General features: G+C 62.3%; 1 protein-coding gene across 1 annotated transcript in view; it reads left to right on the top strand.

Annotated features, from left to right (window-relative positions):
- The window catches only part of MUC2 (mucin 2, oligomeric mucus/gel-forming), a 29,918-nt gene extending 15,639 nt beyond the window's left edge, over positions 1-14,279 (top strand). The window contains exons 32-52 of the mRNA XM_036861392.1: positions 208-5,210; positions 5,328-5,468; positions 5,897-6,220; positions 6,503-6,714; positions 7,055-7,229; positions 7,700-7,947; positions 8,521-8,704; positions 8,999-9,224; positions 9,888-10,066; positions 10,355-10,424; positions 10,545-10,645; positions 10,786-10,817; positions 11,290-11,467; positions 11,687-11,791; positions 12,019-12,059; positions 12,276-12,398; positions 12,493-12,597; positions 13,016-13,144; positions 13,328-13,367; positions 13,697-13,823; positions 13,935-14,279. Coding sequence (XP_036717287.1) covers positions 208-5,210; positions 5,328-5,468; positions 5,897-6,220; positions 6,503-6,714; positions 7,055-7,229; positions 7,700-7,947; positions 8,521-8,704; positions 8,999-9,224; positions 9,888-10,066; positions 10,355-10,424; positions 10,545-10,645; positions 10,786-10,817; positions 11,290-11,467; positions 11,687-11,791; positions 12,019-12,059; positions 12,276-12,398; positions 12,493-12,597; positions 13,016-13,144; positions 13,328-13,367; positions 13,697-13,823; positions 13,935-14,157 — 7,966 coding nt within the window. The 3' untranslated portion in view covers positions 14,158-14,279. The remainder of the gene's footprint in view (positions 1-207; positions 5,211-5,327; positions 5,469-5,896; positions 6,221-6,502; positions 6,715-7,054; positions 7,230-7,699; positions 7,948-8,520; positions 8,705-8,998; positions 9,225-9,887; positions 10,067-10,354; positions 10,425-10,544; positions 10,646-10,785; positions 10,818-11,289; positions 11,468-11,686; positions 11,792-12,018; positions 12,060-12,275; positions 12,399-12,492; positions 12,598-13,015; positions 13,145-13,327; positions 13,368-13,696; positions 13,824-13,934) is intronic.
- Positions 14,280-16,339: the final 2,060 nt, after the last annotated feature.

Genomic DNA, 16,339 nt, shown 5'->3' with positions numbered 1-16,339 from the left:
CACCCCACCCACCCACACACACACCGCCCCACCCACCACCACCCCCAGCACCCCGCCCACCACCACACTGACAACCTCCACAGAGCCAGTATCCACTGAGTGTTTGCCACACTGCCAATGGACTGGCTGGGAGGATTCTAGAAAACCAAACTTTACCAGAGAAGGTGGAGACGTTGAGTCCCTTGAGAACTTCTGTAATTTGGGCAGGGTGACCAACATCTCCTGCAGGGCCACCATGTTTCCCAAAGTTCCCCTCCAAGAGCTTGGACAAAACGTGGTGTGTAACACCTCTGTTGGGCTCATGTGCAAAAACCAAGACCAGAAGCCAGGGGGAGCCATCTCCACAACTTACTGCCTCAACTATGAGATCAATGTCTACTGCTGCGCTCTTCCATTTAACTGTGTCCCCAGAACTTCGACCACCACCACAGAGACCCCAACTACGACCCCCACCGCTACTTCAACAGAGAGTCCAACCACGACGCCCACCACCACCGAGACCACAACCCCCACCACTACCACACCTACAACCACAGAGACCTCAACACCAACACACACCACCATGGTGACCCCAACACCGCCACCGACCACAACCTCAACAGAGACTCCAACCACGACCCCTACCGCGACTTCAACAGAGACCCTAACACCAACACCAACCACCACTTCAACTGGGACTCCATCTCCGACCCCCAGGACAACCACAAGAGAGACTCCAACCACTCCAGAAACCCCAACCACAACACCCACCACCACTTCAACTGGAACTCCAACTTCCACCACTCCAGAGACCCCAACCACGACACCCAGCACCACTTCAACTGGAACTCCAACTTCCACCACTCCAGAGACCCCAACCACAACACCCACCACCACTTCAACTGGGACTCCAACTCCCACCCCCACCACAACCTCAACAGAGACTCCAACCCAGACCACTACAGAGATCCCAACCACAACCCCCAGCACCACTTCAACTGGAACTCCAACTTCCACCACTCCAGAGACCCCAACCACAACACCCACCACCACTTCAACTGGGACTCCAACTCCGACCCCCACCACAACCTCAACAGAGACTCCAACTCCAACCACTCCAGAGACCCCAACCACAACACCCACCACCACTTCAACTGGGACTCCAACTCTGACCCCCAGCACAACCTCAACAGAGACTCCAACTCCAACCACTCCAGAGACCCCAACCACAACACCCAGCACCACTTCAACTGGAACTCCAACTTCCACCACTCCAGAGACCCCAACCACAACACCCAGCACCACTTCAACTGGAACTCCAACTTCCACCACTCCAGAGACCCCAACCACAACACCCACCACCACTTCAACTGGGACTCCAACTCCCACCCCAACCACAACCTCAACAGAGACTCCAACCCCGACCACTACAGAGATCCCAACCACAACACCCACCACCACTTCAACTGGAACTCCAACTTCCACCACTCCAGAGACCCCAACCACAACACCCACCACCACTTCAACTGGAACTCCAACTCCGACCCCCACCACAACCTCAACAGAGACTCCAACTCCAACCACTCCAGAGACCCCAACCACAACACCCACCACCACTTCAACTGGAACTCCAACTCCGACCCACACCACAACCTCAACAGAGATGCCAACCACTCCAGAGACCCCAACCACAACACCCAGCACCACTTCAACTGGAACTCCAACTTCCACCACTCCAGAGACCCCAACCACAACACCCAGCACCACTTCAACTGGAACTCCAACTTCCACCACTCCAGAGACCCCAACCACAACACCCAGCACCACTTCAACTGGACCTCCAACTTCCACCACTCCAGAGACCCCAACCACAACACCCACCACCATTTCAACTGGGACTCCAACTCCCACCCCCACCACAACCTCAACAGAGACTCCAACTCCAACCACTCCAGAGACCCCAACCACAACATCCACTACCACTTCAACTGGAACTCCAACTTCCACCACTCCACAGACCCCAACCACAACACCCACCACCACTTCAACTGGGACTCCAACTCCGACCCCCACCACAACCTCAACAGAGACTCCAACTCCAACCACTCCAGAGACCCCAACCACAACACCCACCACCACTTCAACTGGAACTCCAACTCTGACCCCCACCACAACCTCAACAGAGACTCCAACTCCAACCACTCCAGAGACCCCAACCACAACACCCACCACCACTTCAACTGGAACTCCAACTCCGACCCCCACCACAACCTCAACAGAGACTCCAACTCCAACCACTCCAGAGACCCCAACCACAACACCCAGCACCACTTCAACTGGAACTCCAACTTCCACCACTCCAGAGACCCCAACCACAACACCCACCACCACTTCAACTGGAACTCCAACTTCCACCACTCCAGAGACCCCAACCACAACACCCAGCACCACTTCAACTGGACCTCCAACTTCCACCACTCCAGAGACCCCAACCACAACACCCACCACCATTTCAACTGGGACTCCAACTCCCACCCCCACCACAACCTCAACAGAGACTCCAACTCCAACCACTCCAGAGATCCCAATCACAACACCCACCACCACTTCAACTGGAACTCCAACTCCGACCCCCACCACAACCTCAACAGAGACTCCAACTCCAACCACTCCAGAGACCCCAACCACAATACCCACCACCACTTCAACTGGAACTCCAACTCCGACCCACACCACAACCTCAACAGAGACTCCAACTCCCACCACTCCAGAGACCCCAACCACAACACCCACCACCACTTCAACTGGAACTCCAACTCCGACCCCCACCACAACCTCAACAGAGACTCCAACTCCAACCACTACAGAGACCCCAACCACAACACCCACCACCACTTCAACTGGGACTCCAACTCCTACCCCCAGCACAACCTCAACAGAGACTCCAACTTCCACCACTCCAGAGACCCCAACCACAACACCCAGCACCACTTCATCTGGAACTCCAACTTCCACCACTCCAGAGACCCCAACCACAACACCCACCACCACTTCAACTGGAACTCCAACTTCCACCACTCCAGAGACCCCAACCACAACACCCAGCACCACTTCAATTGGAACTGCAACTTCCACCACTCCAGAGACCCCAACCACAACACCCACCACCACTTCAACTGGGACTCCAACTCCGACCCCCACCACAACCTCAACAGAGACACCAACCCCGACCACTACAGAGATCCCAACCACAACACCCACCACCACTTCAACTGGAACTCCAACTTCCACCATTCCAGAGACCCCAACCACAACACCCACCACCACTTTAACTGGAACTCCAACTCCGACCCCCAGCACAACCTCAACAGAGACTCCAACTTCCACCACTCCAGAGACCCCAACCACAACACCCACCACCACTTCAACTGGGACTCCAACTCCCACCCCCACCACAACCTCAACAGAGACTCCAACTCCAACCACTCCGGAGACCGCAACCACAACACCCACCACCACACCCACCACCACCACACCCACCAGCACCACCACCACAACCCCAGCCACCACCACCCCCACCACCCCACACACCACCCCATCCACCCCCACACACACCGCCCCACCCACCACCACCCCCAGCACCCCGCCCACCACCACACTGACAACCTCCACAGAGCCAGTATCCACTGAGTGTTTGCCACACTGCCAATGGACTGGCTGGGAGGATTCTAGAAAACCAAACTTTACCAGAGAAGGTGGAGACGTTGAGTCCCTTGAGAACTTCTGTAATTTGGGCAGGGTGACCAACATCTCCTGCAGGGCCACCATGTTTCCCAAAGTTCCCCTCCAAGAGCTTGGACAAAACGTGGTGTGTAACACCTCTGTTGGGCTCATGTGCAAAAACCAAGACCAGAAGCCAGGGGGAGCCATCTCCACAACTTACTGCCTCAACTATGAGATCAATGTCTACTGCTGCGCTCTTCCATTTAACTGTGTCCCCAGAACTTCGACCACCACCACAGAGACCCCAACTACGACCCCCACCGCTACTTCAACAGAGACTCCAACCACGACGCCCACCACCACCGAGACCACAACCCCCACCACTACCACACCTACAACCACAGAGACCCCAACACCAACACACACCACCATGGTGACCCCAACACCGCCACCGACCACAACAACAGAGACTCCAACCACGACCCCTACCACGACTTCAACAGAGACCCTAACACCAACACCCACCACCACTTCAACTGGGACTCCAACTCCGACCCCCAGCACAACCCCAACAGAGACTCCAACCACTACAGAGACCCCAACCACAACACCCACCATGACCACAACAGGGCCTCCAACTCCGACCACTACAGAGACCCCAACCACAACACCCAGCACCACTTCAACTGGAACTCCAACTTCCACCACTCCAGAGACCCCAACCACAACACCCACCACCACTTCAACTGGGACTCCAACTCCCACCCCCACCACAACCTCAACAGAGACTCCAACTCCAACCACTACAGAGACCCCAACCACAACACCCACCACCACTTCAACTGGGACTCCAACTCCGACCCCCAGCACCACCTCAACAGAGACTCCAAGTCCGACCACTACAGAGACCCCAACCACAACACCCACTACCACCTCAACAGAGACTCCAACTCCGACCACTACAGAGACCCCAACCACAACACCCACCACCACTTCAACTGGAACTCCAACTCCGACCGCCACCACCACAGAGACAATCCCCACCGCTGCCAGAACCACAGAGACCCCAACACCAATAACCACCACCACAGTGATCCCAACACCACCACTGACCACCACCTCCACAGCGACTCCAACTCCGACCCTCACTATTAGCACCACCTCCACAGAGACTCCAACACCTACACCCACCATAACAGAGACCCCAACTCCAGCCTCCACCACCACAGAAACCCCCTCCCCCACCACTACCACAACCACAGAGACTCCAACCCCACCTCCCAACATTAGCACTACCAGCAGCACATCACAATCTCTTCCTACGTCCTCCCCTCCAACCTCCCAGTCCACCTCTCCCTCTTCCACGGAATCTACCACGCTTGTGACCACCACCCCAACAACTGAGGAGACATACAGCACACCACAGACCCTAGCATCGACAGAACCAGCCATCAGTACAACAGGAGGCACCACGCCCTCTCCACCTACACCTGGCACCACCCCTCCAGGTACACAGAGACCATGGAACTTACGTGGTTATTGGTGATGCGCTTACGGTTCCTTCTCACACCAGAGGAGCTTTACAGCTCTTGGGACTTGAGACAGGTGCCCCCCACTCTACCCAGTGAGAGCGTTCCCCAAGAAGGCTCCAGGAGGGCTCGCCTGCCTCTCCTGCCCCAAAGTCCCGCTGCTGAGCATTCAGGGAGCTGCTGACCCCGCAGTACGTCTTTCCTCGGGCATGGCTGCCTGTGGCCACGATGGGCTACGTAGACAAAGCCATCCTGAGGGGAGACCACCGAGGCATGTGTGGCCTCATGGGGAGTAGAGGCTGCCAGTCAGGTGCCCTGGGAGACACCCCCCCCCCTCTGTCCCCCCTCTTCCAGCTGCACTTCCCCCCTGGGGCTTCGGAGGGCAGCTGGCCAGCCTGTCTTGATGGACCACTGTCCTGTGGCTCTGGTGCTGCCTGGAACTGGTGCCTCACCCCCGTGGCCTCCCTATTACCTACACCATAGACTGTGGGCCCTGACACTCTGCCCAACCCTGAGACTAAGAGCTGGGGAAATGGATGTGAGGCCTCCCATGCCAGGTACCACGTACCTCGAGTGAGCTGCCCACACGCACTTGCCGCCAGGCCGCCTGTGCATCTACGATGGGTGGACGCCCTCAGCCCTCACTGCACCCTCCATTCTTACAGGCTCGCCAACCTCGGGTCCCACCTCCTCGAAGACCACTCCCACCCACGGAACCACGACTGGGCCCCCTTCATCCACCACAGGGCCCCCTTCCACACCCACACCCACTCCCAAGACTGTGTCAACGACTTCCACGGGAACTTCCACACCAATAGGACACTCGTCGACCATGCCACCCACGCCACAGACCACCAGCACCTTGACCTCCAGTGTGACCACCCCCACGGTGATCCCATTAACCTCACCCAACATCACCACGAGCGTCTCAGTCTCCACCGCCACCCAGAGGATATGCTGCTATTTGAATGACACGTATTATGCCCCAGGTACCCAAGCTTTTCATTCTGACTCAGGCAATGCAGGCTGGCGGGACTTTGCTTTCCCAGTGCCTAGGGGTCAGTTGAAGGTCTAAACTGGGGGCTTGCTTGGGAAGCTGGATGCCAGCACGGGTGGATGTCTCCGTGGCCAGCCCCATGTGCTGCCACCACAAATCGGGGAAGTGAGGGTGGTGTGGACTTCTCTCCCATGGCCTCTGTGGGGACCCACCTGGGTACTCTGGTGGCCAGCCCTGTGTGGACGGGGTAAGGACTGGGTCTTTCCCCTTGCAGGTGAGCTGGTGTACAACAGCACACAAGGAGACACCTGCTACTACGTGAACTGCTCGCTGGAGTGCACCCTCGAGATCTTCAACTGGTCCTGCCCATCCACACCCTCCCCAACTCCCAGCCCATCCATACCCACCACTCGGCCATCCATGGCATCCAGTGTGCCGTCCACCACCAAGCCCCCTGCATGCCTGGACTTCGATCCTCCCAGACAGGTCTGTGTCTGTGGGTGGCTTTTGTCCCCTCGGGCACACACACCCACTATCTGGGCATTCAAAGCCCCAGGCGCTACCTTTCTGCTGGTCATGCCCCTGCCCCTATGCCCCACATCCCCAGTCGGGCCAAGGCTTTAGGCAGCTTCCTGGGCTCAGGGTCTGCTGCGGCCCTCCTACCTTCTCTCCCACGCGCCCCTTGCTGTAGTGAGGTGGCTGGCGGGTTGCCCTTCACCTTCAGCCTCCTGGGCAGGGCTCTTAGGTGCTCACCTGGGGCCACCCCTCCTGTGTGAGCCTGGGTGCCAGGCTGGTGCCGCTGACCCTGTGCCCTCCCCGCCTGCAGGAGAACGAGGCCTGGTGGCTGTGTAACTGCACCATGGCCATCTGCAAGTACAACAACACCGTGGAGCTCGTGGAGGTGAAGTGCGACCCCCCACCCATGCCCACCTGCTCCAACGGCCTCATGCCAGTGCGCGTCGAGGACCCCGACAAGTGCTGCTGGCACTGGGAGTGTGACTGTAAGCCCGGCGCCGCAGAGACCCTCCCCACCTGCTCCCCACTGTGTGTGTGTGTTGGGGGGGGGCTGCAGACCCCAGGGGGTCGTGATGGCTGAGCATCCACGGAGAGTCAGGCCCACGTTTGGAGCAATTTCTCACGCCTCCTGCTTATTCCCCATCTCAGACCAGGGGTCCGGGGGGAGGGAGGGGTTTGCCTGGTGGAGCGTGGCCACCGCCGAGGGGCCTGGGGCGGGGGTGGGGGGGCAGAGCTGGAGTTGGAACCGAGGCCTGGCCGCTGCCAGCTGAGTGCGGAGGGCACTCTTGGGGCCCAGATGTCCCACGTGCCCCAGGAACCAGACTTCGGGGCTTCCCTCAGTGTCTGCTTGCCCTTCCCACCTGACCCTTGACCCTTGGTCCCTGTCCTTGACCCTGTCCCTGTCCCAGCCCCCAGCCCATGGCTCGGCACTGGCTCACCCCAGCTCCCTCTGCAGGCTACTGCACGGGCTGGGGGGACACGCACTACGCCACCTTCGATGGGCTCTACTACAGCTACCAGGGCAACTGCACGTACGTGCTGGTGGAGGAGATCACCCCCACCATAGACAACTTCGGGGTCTACGTCGACAACTACCACTGTGACGTCAGCAGCCAAGTGTCCTGCCCCCGCGCGCTCATCGTGCGCCACGAGACCCAGGAGGTGCTGATCAAGACCGTGCACACGATGCCCATGAGGGCGCAGGTGTGTTGGCTGGGGAGGGGTGTCCACGGCGGGGCGCACTGGTGAAGGCCCCCTCAGCCGGTGGGAGGCTGGGCTTCCTCCCCCAGAGCCAGGCTTGGAGAGGGCAGGGCGGCGCTCAGCAGACACATTTCTGTGTCTGGCCCTCTGGAGGCGTTCAGGGACCCCTTGACCTCCCCCTCTCATGCCCCTGCCACCCACCCTGGGCACAGGTCTCTGTGGCAGAAGCCCCCTCCCTGAGGACAGGGGTGAATGGGGAGGGGCTCTGAACACACTGCATAGGGTTGTTGGTTCCCGTGGCCTGGGGAGTCCTACCCCCTGCATGAGGGCCCCCAGGTCTCCGGGGGATTCTGAGGACAGCGGCTCTGCCACCTTGCCCCTGAGACGAGTCAGGACAAGGATCTGGCCCAGCGCGATGGAAAGGAAGAGGGGAAGGGGGAGTGGGGCGGGCAGAGATCCCCCCACTAAGCACTCAGCCTTAGGACAGGTGGGGGTGGGGTGACCCCAGGTGCTCTCTGGAGGCACAGCTCGTCCCGCCCTGCTGGCCTTCCCTGACCCCAGATGTCTCGGCCACAGGTGCAGGTCAACAGGCAGGCTGTGGCGCTGCCCTATAAGAAGTACGGGCTGCAGGTGTACCAGTCAGGCATCAAGTACGTGGTGGACATCCCTGAGCTGGGCGCCCTCATCTCCTACGACAGCCTTTCCTTCTCCATCCGGCTGCCCTACCACCGGTTCAGCAACAACACGAAGGGCCGGTGTGGTGAGCCTCTCGGCCCCTGTGCCCTGCCCCAGGGAGGGTGTCCGGGCTGCGGCTGGCCGTGGGCACCTGCCCCCCGCAGCTGTGGTTCTCAGCGCTGTGCAGGCCCCCACCGCCTTATCTGGGTTTGGCCCCTGTGGGAAGCCAATAGGAGCCTAGTCTAGTCTGTGCCCTCGGCCCCGGCCAGCCGGCCACCAGGGACCTGGGCTGGGAGGTGGGGGGTGGTCCCGGGGGCTTGCCCAGCCTACTGGATGGCTGGGCTCGGCTCAGGGACACGTGGCCTTCCCGCCGACACAGGCACGTGCACCAACAACACCTCAGATGACTGCATGCTGCCCAGCGGGGAGGTCGTCGCCAGCTGTGAGGTTGCGGCTGACCACTGGGTGGTGAATGACCCCTCGGAGCCGCACTGTCCCCACAGGGGCTTCACCACCGAGCGACCGGCCACCTGGCCGTCGGTGGGCAGCAGCACGACCACCAGGACGGGCTCTCCGTCTCCACTCTGCGAGCTCATCAAGGACAGGTGATCCTGCCCTGGGCCCAGCTGCACCCCCGCTGGTCTGCAGAGAAGAGGCCACAGGGGCTGAGCCTGGGGCTGGGAAGGCAGAGGAGGCCACAGTGGGACCCAGGACTCGGGCTTCTGATTTCCATGGGGCTGAGTGGCCCGTAAGGTGTCCCTGTGCCCTTTGTGACCTCCCCCCATCTCTCCTGCCTTCTGGGCTGGTGCAGGGGCGGCTGAGCTTGAATCCTGGGTAGACCAGTTGACCCGGGACAGAGTTCGCATCCAAGACTGATGTTGGGGAGGGGTATTTGGGCTTAGACAGAGAGGGGGCGCTCCCAAAGCTGGCATCCCGGGGAGCTCGTCCCCAGAGGTGGGTGAGTCGGGGCTGGGAGGCCCCCTGCTGGCATTGCTGGAGGGGGGATCTTGGCACCCCGTGGCTGTTTAGACACGAAGCTTCCATCTCGGGGCCCGAGCACAGCGCCTCCTCCTCAGGCCACAGTGCTGGTCCCCCTACCCCAAGGCCAGCCCCGCGCTCTGCTCCCACCCTCAGCCCAGGGCACCTGTCTGGTGGTGCAGGCTGAGCCGGGCCCCGGGGGACAGCCCAGGTGGGGGCGCTGGGCAGGGGGTAGTGTGGGAGAGGCAGGGGCGCCGGCCGGACCATGACCTGCCGCCCTCCACCCGCAGCTTGTTCGCCCCGTGCCACGCTGTGGCATCCCCCAAGCACTACTACGAAGCCTGCATATCCGACAGCTTCACTGTGCCCGACTCAAGCCTGGAGTGTGCCAGCCTGCAGACCTACGCAGCCCTCTGTGCCCAGGAGGGCATCTGTGTCGACTGGCGGAGCCACACTGGCGGAGCCTGCCGTGAGTGCCTGCCCGCCCCGTCCCGGGCTCTGCTGGGCGCTGTGCCGGAGGACGGACTGGGGTGGGGGGCCCGGCCACCAGAAGAGCAGCCTTGCTCAGCACCCGGCGGGCTGGGCCCCCTCCTCGTGGCTCGGGACAGCATGGGGGGCTGAGCCCACGCTCAGCCCCTGCGGGTGGGTGGGGTCCCGTTTGGGAGGGGTTGGGCAGGATGTCACTTGGGGGTAGGGTGGGGGACACAGGCTTCCCCCCTCTGACTCTGGGCCCTCGGTTCCTGCCCCCTCCCCACAGTGGTGACGTGCCCGGAGCACCGAGAGTACCGGGCCTGTGGTCCCGTGGAGGAGCCCACCTGCAAGTCCAGGTCAGTCACCGTGGATGCGTCGGGGCGGCGGGCTGGCCCTCTGACCGTGCTCCTGGGCAGTGTGTCTGGGCTGGTCGTCCAGTCTGTCCCCTCGCCGTCTCACGATGCTCTCCCCCGTAGCCACACCCAGGCAAAGAGCCCACGCCTGGTGGAAGGCTGCTTCTGTCCCAAGGGCACCACCAGCTACGCGTCCGGCTTCGACGTCTGCGTGGGCCTGTGCGGTAGGCTGCCTGCCAAAGGCTGCTCCTCCTCCCTGGGGCTGAGGCCAGCTCCCACGTGTTGGGGCTGTGCTCACGGGGCTGTGCTCACGGGGCTGTGCTCACGGGGCTGTGCTCACGGGGCCTGTCTCCTTCCTTCCTAGGCTGCGTGGGGCCCGACAACTTGCCCAGAGAGGTAGGCCAACACCCTTGGTGCTGGGACTGGACGCTCCCACGAGCCCTGCATTTTGGGAGGTGGGATGGGCTGGAATGAGAACCTGGGACCCTTGGAGGCCATAATGAGCGATGAGTGATTTAAGCCCTGGAAGGCTGAGCTAGCAGGGGGGTCCACCCACTAGCCATTTGACGCTCTGTCTACACCTGTGGCGGCGTCTGCAGTGTTGAGCGTGTCTCCTGCACGTGGTTGGTTCTTTAGCTCCACGCTGTGTGAGCCCCACAGAGACGTGTGGTGCGTCTGCCACGCGCCAGGCCTGTGTGTGCACACGCTGGTGAGCAGGGCTCGGTTGTGGTGTGAGTGTCCTGGCCCAGAACCTGCCCTGTGCGCTCAGAGCAGGGAGGGCGCGGGCTTTCCCGCAGGCCGCCCGGTGCAGTGCTGCCTCGGGCTGACTGGCGCCCTCTCTCCCCCTGTTCCCCCCTCCTCCCTGCAGTTTGGGGAGCACTTCGAGTTCGACTGCAAGGACTGCATCTGCCTGGAGGGGGGCAGCGGCATCATCTGCAGGCCCAAGACATGCCGCCCGGTACCCTTTGTGGAGTGCAAGGAGGACGGCACCTACACTGTCACAGAGGTCGACCCCGCCAACACCTGCTGCAACATCACCTCCTGCGGTAAGGCGCCCGCGGGGCAGGGAGCGGGCCTGGCCCCGCTGCCGCATGGTTTCTGGAGGTGGGGGCCTCAGGGCGTGTCCGCAGGAGAGTGGGCGTCGGTGGGGCCATGGGGGTCCCGGCCCCGGGTCCCTCTGCTGCGGGACCCAGCCCTGCGCGGGGTGGCGTCGGGGCTCGGACAGCGAGGGGCCGAGCTCACTGGGGCGTCTCCCCCGCCTTCAGCCTGCAACCCCAGCCTGTGTAGGGGGAAGCCCCCGCTGTGCCCGCTGGGCTTCGAGGTGAAGAGCGAGATGGTCCCTGGGAGGTGCTGCCCCTTCTACTCGTGTGGTAGGTGGGCCGGGGTGGGGGAGGAAGGAGGTCTAGGCCCGGCAGCCGGGCCGGGGCTGGGCGGCGCTGTGATGGGGGAATGGGGAGGTGGGGGGTGGGGCTGAAGTGGCTCCTGCCTGGGGGCTCAAGTTCTGCCCGGCGGAGGCACCCAGCCCAGTCCGCTGGCTCTGCGTCCACGTGGGCTCAGGCAGGACAGTCTGACCTTCGTTCCCGTTCTTCCTCCCAAGTGCCCAAGGGCGTGTGTGTTTTCAGGGACGCTGAGTACCAGGTGAGCCCTGACGGGCTGCGGGGAGCGGGGCGGGGTGCACAGGGGGCTTCGGGGCGTGGGGTTTGACAGGCTCTTGGCTGGCCCGGTGAGGGGTCCTGCTCTGGGGGCTCTCGGCACCCGGGGCACCCAGCTCCCCTGCCGGTGACGGGGGCGGTGCCCTGGAGGAGGGGAGGTGCCTTGGAGGCCCCGCCTCACCCACCCGCCCTGTGCCCGAAGCCCGGTTCTGCAGTCTTCTCCTCCAAGTGCGAGAACTGCATGTGCACCAAACACAGACACAACGCCACGCAGCTCAACAACATCTCCTGCACCCACGTGCCTTGCAACACCTCCTGCAACCGCGTAAGCAGCCCCTGCCCAGACAGGTGTGGCCCGCCCACCGCCGTCCCCGCGCAGCCCTTCCTCTGTCGACGCCGACCCGCCCGGTGTCCTGCAGGGCTTTGAGCTGGTGGACGTCCCCGGCGAGTGTTGCAAGAAGTGCCAGCAGACCCAGTGCATCATCGTCATCGACCGGCCCGGCAGCCAGAACCTGGTCCTGAAGGTGCACACGCCTGTCCTTCCCCGCCCGGGGCAAGGCTGAGTCTCCCCCCCGGGGCCGCAAGGCTGTACACGTCCTGTCTCTTATCAGGACACCTGCCATGGGATTTTGGCCCCCTCTCCCTCCCCCACGCCCTGGGTAATCCAGGATGGTCTCACCTTGAGATCTTTAACTCAGCTCCCTCTGAAAGACACCTTTTCCAGATCAGGTCACCTCTGTGGGATGCGGGGGTTAGGATGTGGACCCGTCTGTGGACTACAGGCCGGTAGTCCCTGGGCCCCTCCTGGGTGCCGCCGGCCTGGTGGCCCTGGGCCTGTGGGCTGCACTTGGCAGGGTGGTCGGGGAGCTGCCAGGTGTCTCCAGTTGCCTTTCCGGGTGGGACTCCTGCCAGGCCTCACACAGACCCTCCTCTGCCCCACAGCCCGGGGACATGAAGAGAGACCCCCTGAACAACTGTACCTTCTTCAGCTGCATGAAGATACATGGCCAGTTCATCTCATCCGTCTCCAAAATCACCTGCCCCGACTTTGACCCCAGCACCTGCCTCCCGGTGAGCGGGCCCGTCACTGCTGGGAGTGGGGGTCCCCGACGTTCCTGAGCGGCTGGGCCTCCAGCCTGGAGGGTCTGCTGCGGGCCCTCATGCGGGCACGGCCGCTTCCGCCCCCGTGGCAAGAGGGGGGCTGTCACTGCTGGGGGAGGCCTGTGAGTCCCAGCCGTTTCTCCTTCCCGCCAGGGCTCCATCACACTCATGCCCAATGGCTGCTGCAGGAAATGTGAGTTCGGGCGGGCGGCTCCTGGGGCACGGGCGCGGCGGCCTGGCAGTGGGTTCCACCCGGGCCCCTTGAAGGGAGGAGAGCACAAGGGGATGGTGCCCCGGGAATCTTGTCCCCTCTGTGCCACTCTCAGCTGGACGCTGAGTTCGAGGGCATCACCTGGGGTGCCCAGGAAGCCTGAATCCCTTCCTGAGGAGAAGCAGGACAGAGCTCAGCTTGCTTGAGGGCGGCCGAGGTGGGGTGCTTGGGGAGGGGAGAGGAAGCAGTGAGGGGGAGTGGGAGGGCCCTGGATGGTGGAGACCTCCCGAGCCTCTGCCCCCTCTCCCCAGGCCTCCCTCGCAATGAGACCAGGATCTTCTGCTCCACCGTCCCCGTCGTCAGGGAGATTTCGCACAACGGCTGTACCAAGTTGGTCACCATGAACGATTGCTCCGGGTCCTGCGAGACCTTCGCCATGTGAGTCTCAGGCCGCGAGTGGCCCTGGTGGGGACAGCGGGGGGGGGGGGGGGGGGGGAGGCTGCGTCCCCACCAGCAGGCGGTGACCCACTCACCCCGGCTGCTCTGCAGGTACTCGGCCAAGGCCCAGTCCCTGGACCACAGCTGCTCCTGCTGCAAGGAGCAGAGCACCAGCCAGAGGGAGGTGATGCTGCAGTGCCCGGGCGGGGGCTTGCTCCGTCACACCTACACCCACATCGACAGCTGTCTGTGCCAGGACACCGTGTGCGAGCTGCCCCCCCAGCGCAGGGCCCGGCGCTCTGGCCCCAGGGACCTGGGCCCGGGGCGGGGGTGAGTGGGGGGCGCTCGGCCACCTGTGCCCCGCCTCCACCGTCCGTACACCCCCTCCCACTGACCCTCTGAGCTTCCTCGCCTCCTAAGCTGACCTTCTCTCTGCGGATATTTATTTTCCAAGCCTTTGTTCGATTCTTTGCTTTCCAAAATAAACTCGGGCAGAGACACCGTGCTGCTGTGCTTCGGCAGAGGCCGGGCGTCTGGGTGATCCCTGGGGAGTGAGTGGGGTCCGGCCACCAGGCTCTGCACACAGGATCGGGGGAACACAGTGCACAGGTGCCTGGCCTGGCTTTGGCAAACCCCGGAAGGCACTGTCCTGCCCTATCCTGCCCTTGGCGTGCATGAAGCCCTGGCTGGGCCACCAAGATGCAGGTGGCCCCCCCCCACCCCGCAGGAAGCCCTCTGAGCCCAAATTTGTGAAAAAGGACTCAGTCCCTTTCGCAGCCATTACGCTGCATGTGCACCTGTTTGTGTGCATGTGAGTGTGTGTTTGCATATGTGACCTGCATGTGAATGTGCACACGTTTGCATGTGTGTGTGAAATGCGCCTCCCCCTGGGGAAAATAGAGAAGGTCCTGGTCCACAGATGGGGACAGCATGTCGATGTCTGCTGCAAACAATGACAAAAAGTGACCTTACGGGTCCTCCTGGGCTGCTGTAAAGCAACTGGCAGGGCCGTCAGACCCTCCAGACAGGCTCGCAGAGCCTCCGGCTGGCTCTGGGTACTGGGCCGGGAACGGCCCTGTGTGCATGTGTGTGTCCATGTGTCCACATGCCCACGTGTGTCTGGGGAGCTGCTTTGTGAACTGGCTGAGATACCAGAATGGGAATTCTAGGGAACGGACCCTCTGGTCCTTTTACGGTAGAGCGAGGCTGGCGGCCGTGGAGACCCACGAGGTTGGGAGGGGAGCAGTTGCTTCTCTCTGACCAGGTGGTGAGGGAGTGGGAGCCCTGGGTTCCTGGGCTGAGGACCCCCAGGTGTAGTAATCCAACCTGTGAGCGTCCTTGGAGACCTAAGGGGAGGGCACTCTCCCCCCAGGGCCCAGGTACAGTCTGCTGTCACATTTACACCTGATACCTGTCTGCCACATGTACACCTGGCTGTTGGGTGCTGGATGAAGCTGCCCAGGGCCCAACCGGGCTTGCACAGGGCGGACCCAGGCCCCCTACCTCCCCTCCACCCACTGCCTCCTGCCAAGCGGGGCTGAGGCCACTGCCCTCCCCTCAGCCACCTGACTCCCTCCCCCACTTGACCCCCACCTGACACCAGGTCAGGACACCCCAGCACAGCAACACCATCCTGGATCCCGGGCTCCTGGTGACTTCAGGAGCTCACACTGCCCCTGGCCCAGCCCGTGGACTCCTAGGTGGTCAGTTGGCCTGGGCTGGCCTTGGAGCCACCAAGTCCCCTCTTAAAGCAGAAGGTTTGTTAAGGGGACAGAGGGGTTGCCCACCCCTGCTTGGTGGCCACGTGGGGTCCTGGGTGCCTCAGAACCAGCCCTGCCGGTAAGCGGTCACTGAGCCCACCCCAGGCTCTCAGCTGTTCCTCTGTCCCGCCTGGGCCATGAACCGTTCGCTCAGTGTGTGTCCTGTTGCCTGGACCTGGACCTGAGCCCCAGGCCCGGCAGCTCCAGCACCAGCTGCAGAACCTGTAGGACGGGACCGGGGGGAGGGCGCCGGGGCCGGCGCCGGGTCAGGGAGAGGTGTCAGGCTCTGGCCAGCGTCCTCCTTGGCCTCCCAGGCCCACAGCTGTGAAACGGGGGCTCCCGCGTGACCAGGGGTGGGCAAGGGTGGGTTGCGCCCCCAGGTCTGCTGATTTAAGCAGAACGGCCCTGGCTTTTTTCTCTTGGACACGGGGTTTCCATGAGGTTTTGCTTGGAAAGAGGTTTTTGGCTTAAAAATAGTTTGACAGTGACTTGCCTGGTGGTCCAGTGGCTAAGACTCTGCGTTCCCAGTGCAGGGGGCCCGGCTCCCATCCCTGGTCAGGGAACGAGATCCCGCACACCGCAGCTGAGTCAGAATGTTGCAGCTAAGACCCGGTGCAGCCAAATAAATAAATTTTAAAAGAAAATAGTTTGACAGTCATCGGCAGATGGTGGGAGGCCGCAGCCCTGTCCCCCGAGAGGAACCCGTGGGCGCCTCCCGCCCTCCCCGCACGCGGAGCGCTCACGGGCGAATGACGC

The sequence above is a fragment of the Balaenoptera musculus genome, chromosome 8, assembly GCF_009873245.2.
Source record: "Balaenoptera musculus isolate JJ_BM4_2016_0621 chromosome 8, mBalMus1.pri.v3, whole genome shotgun sequence".
NCBI classification, from domain to species: domain Eukaryota; kingdom Metazoa; phylum Chordata; class Mammalia; order Artiodactyla; family Balaenopteridae; genus Balaenoptera; species Balaenoptera musculus.
The sequence above is the reverse complement of the archived record's forward strand: the minus strand, read 5'-3'. Positions and strand labels throughout refer to the sequence as shown.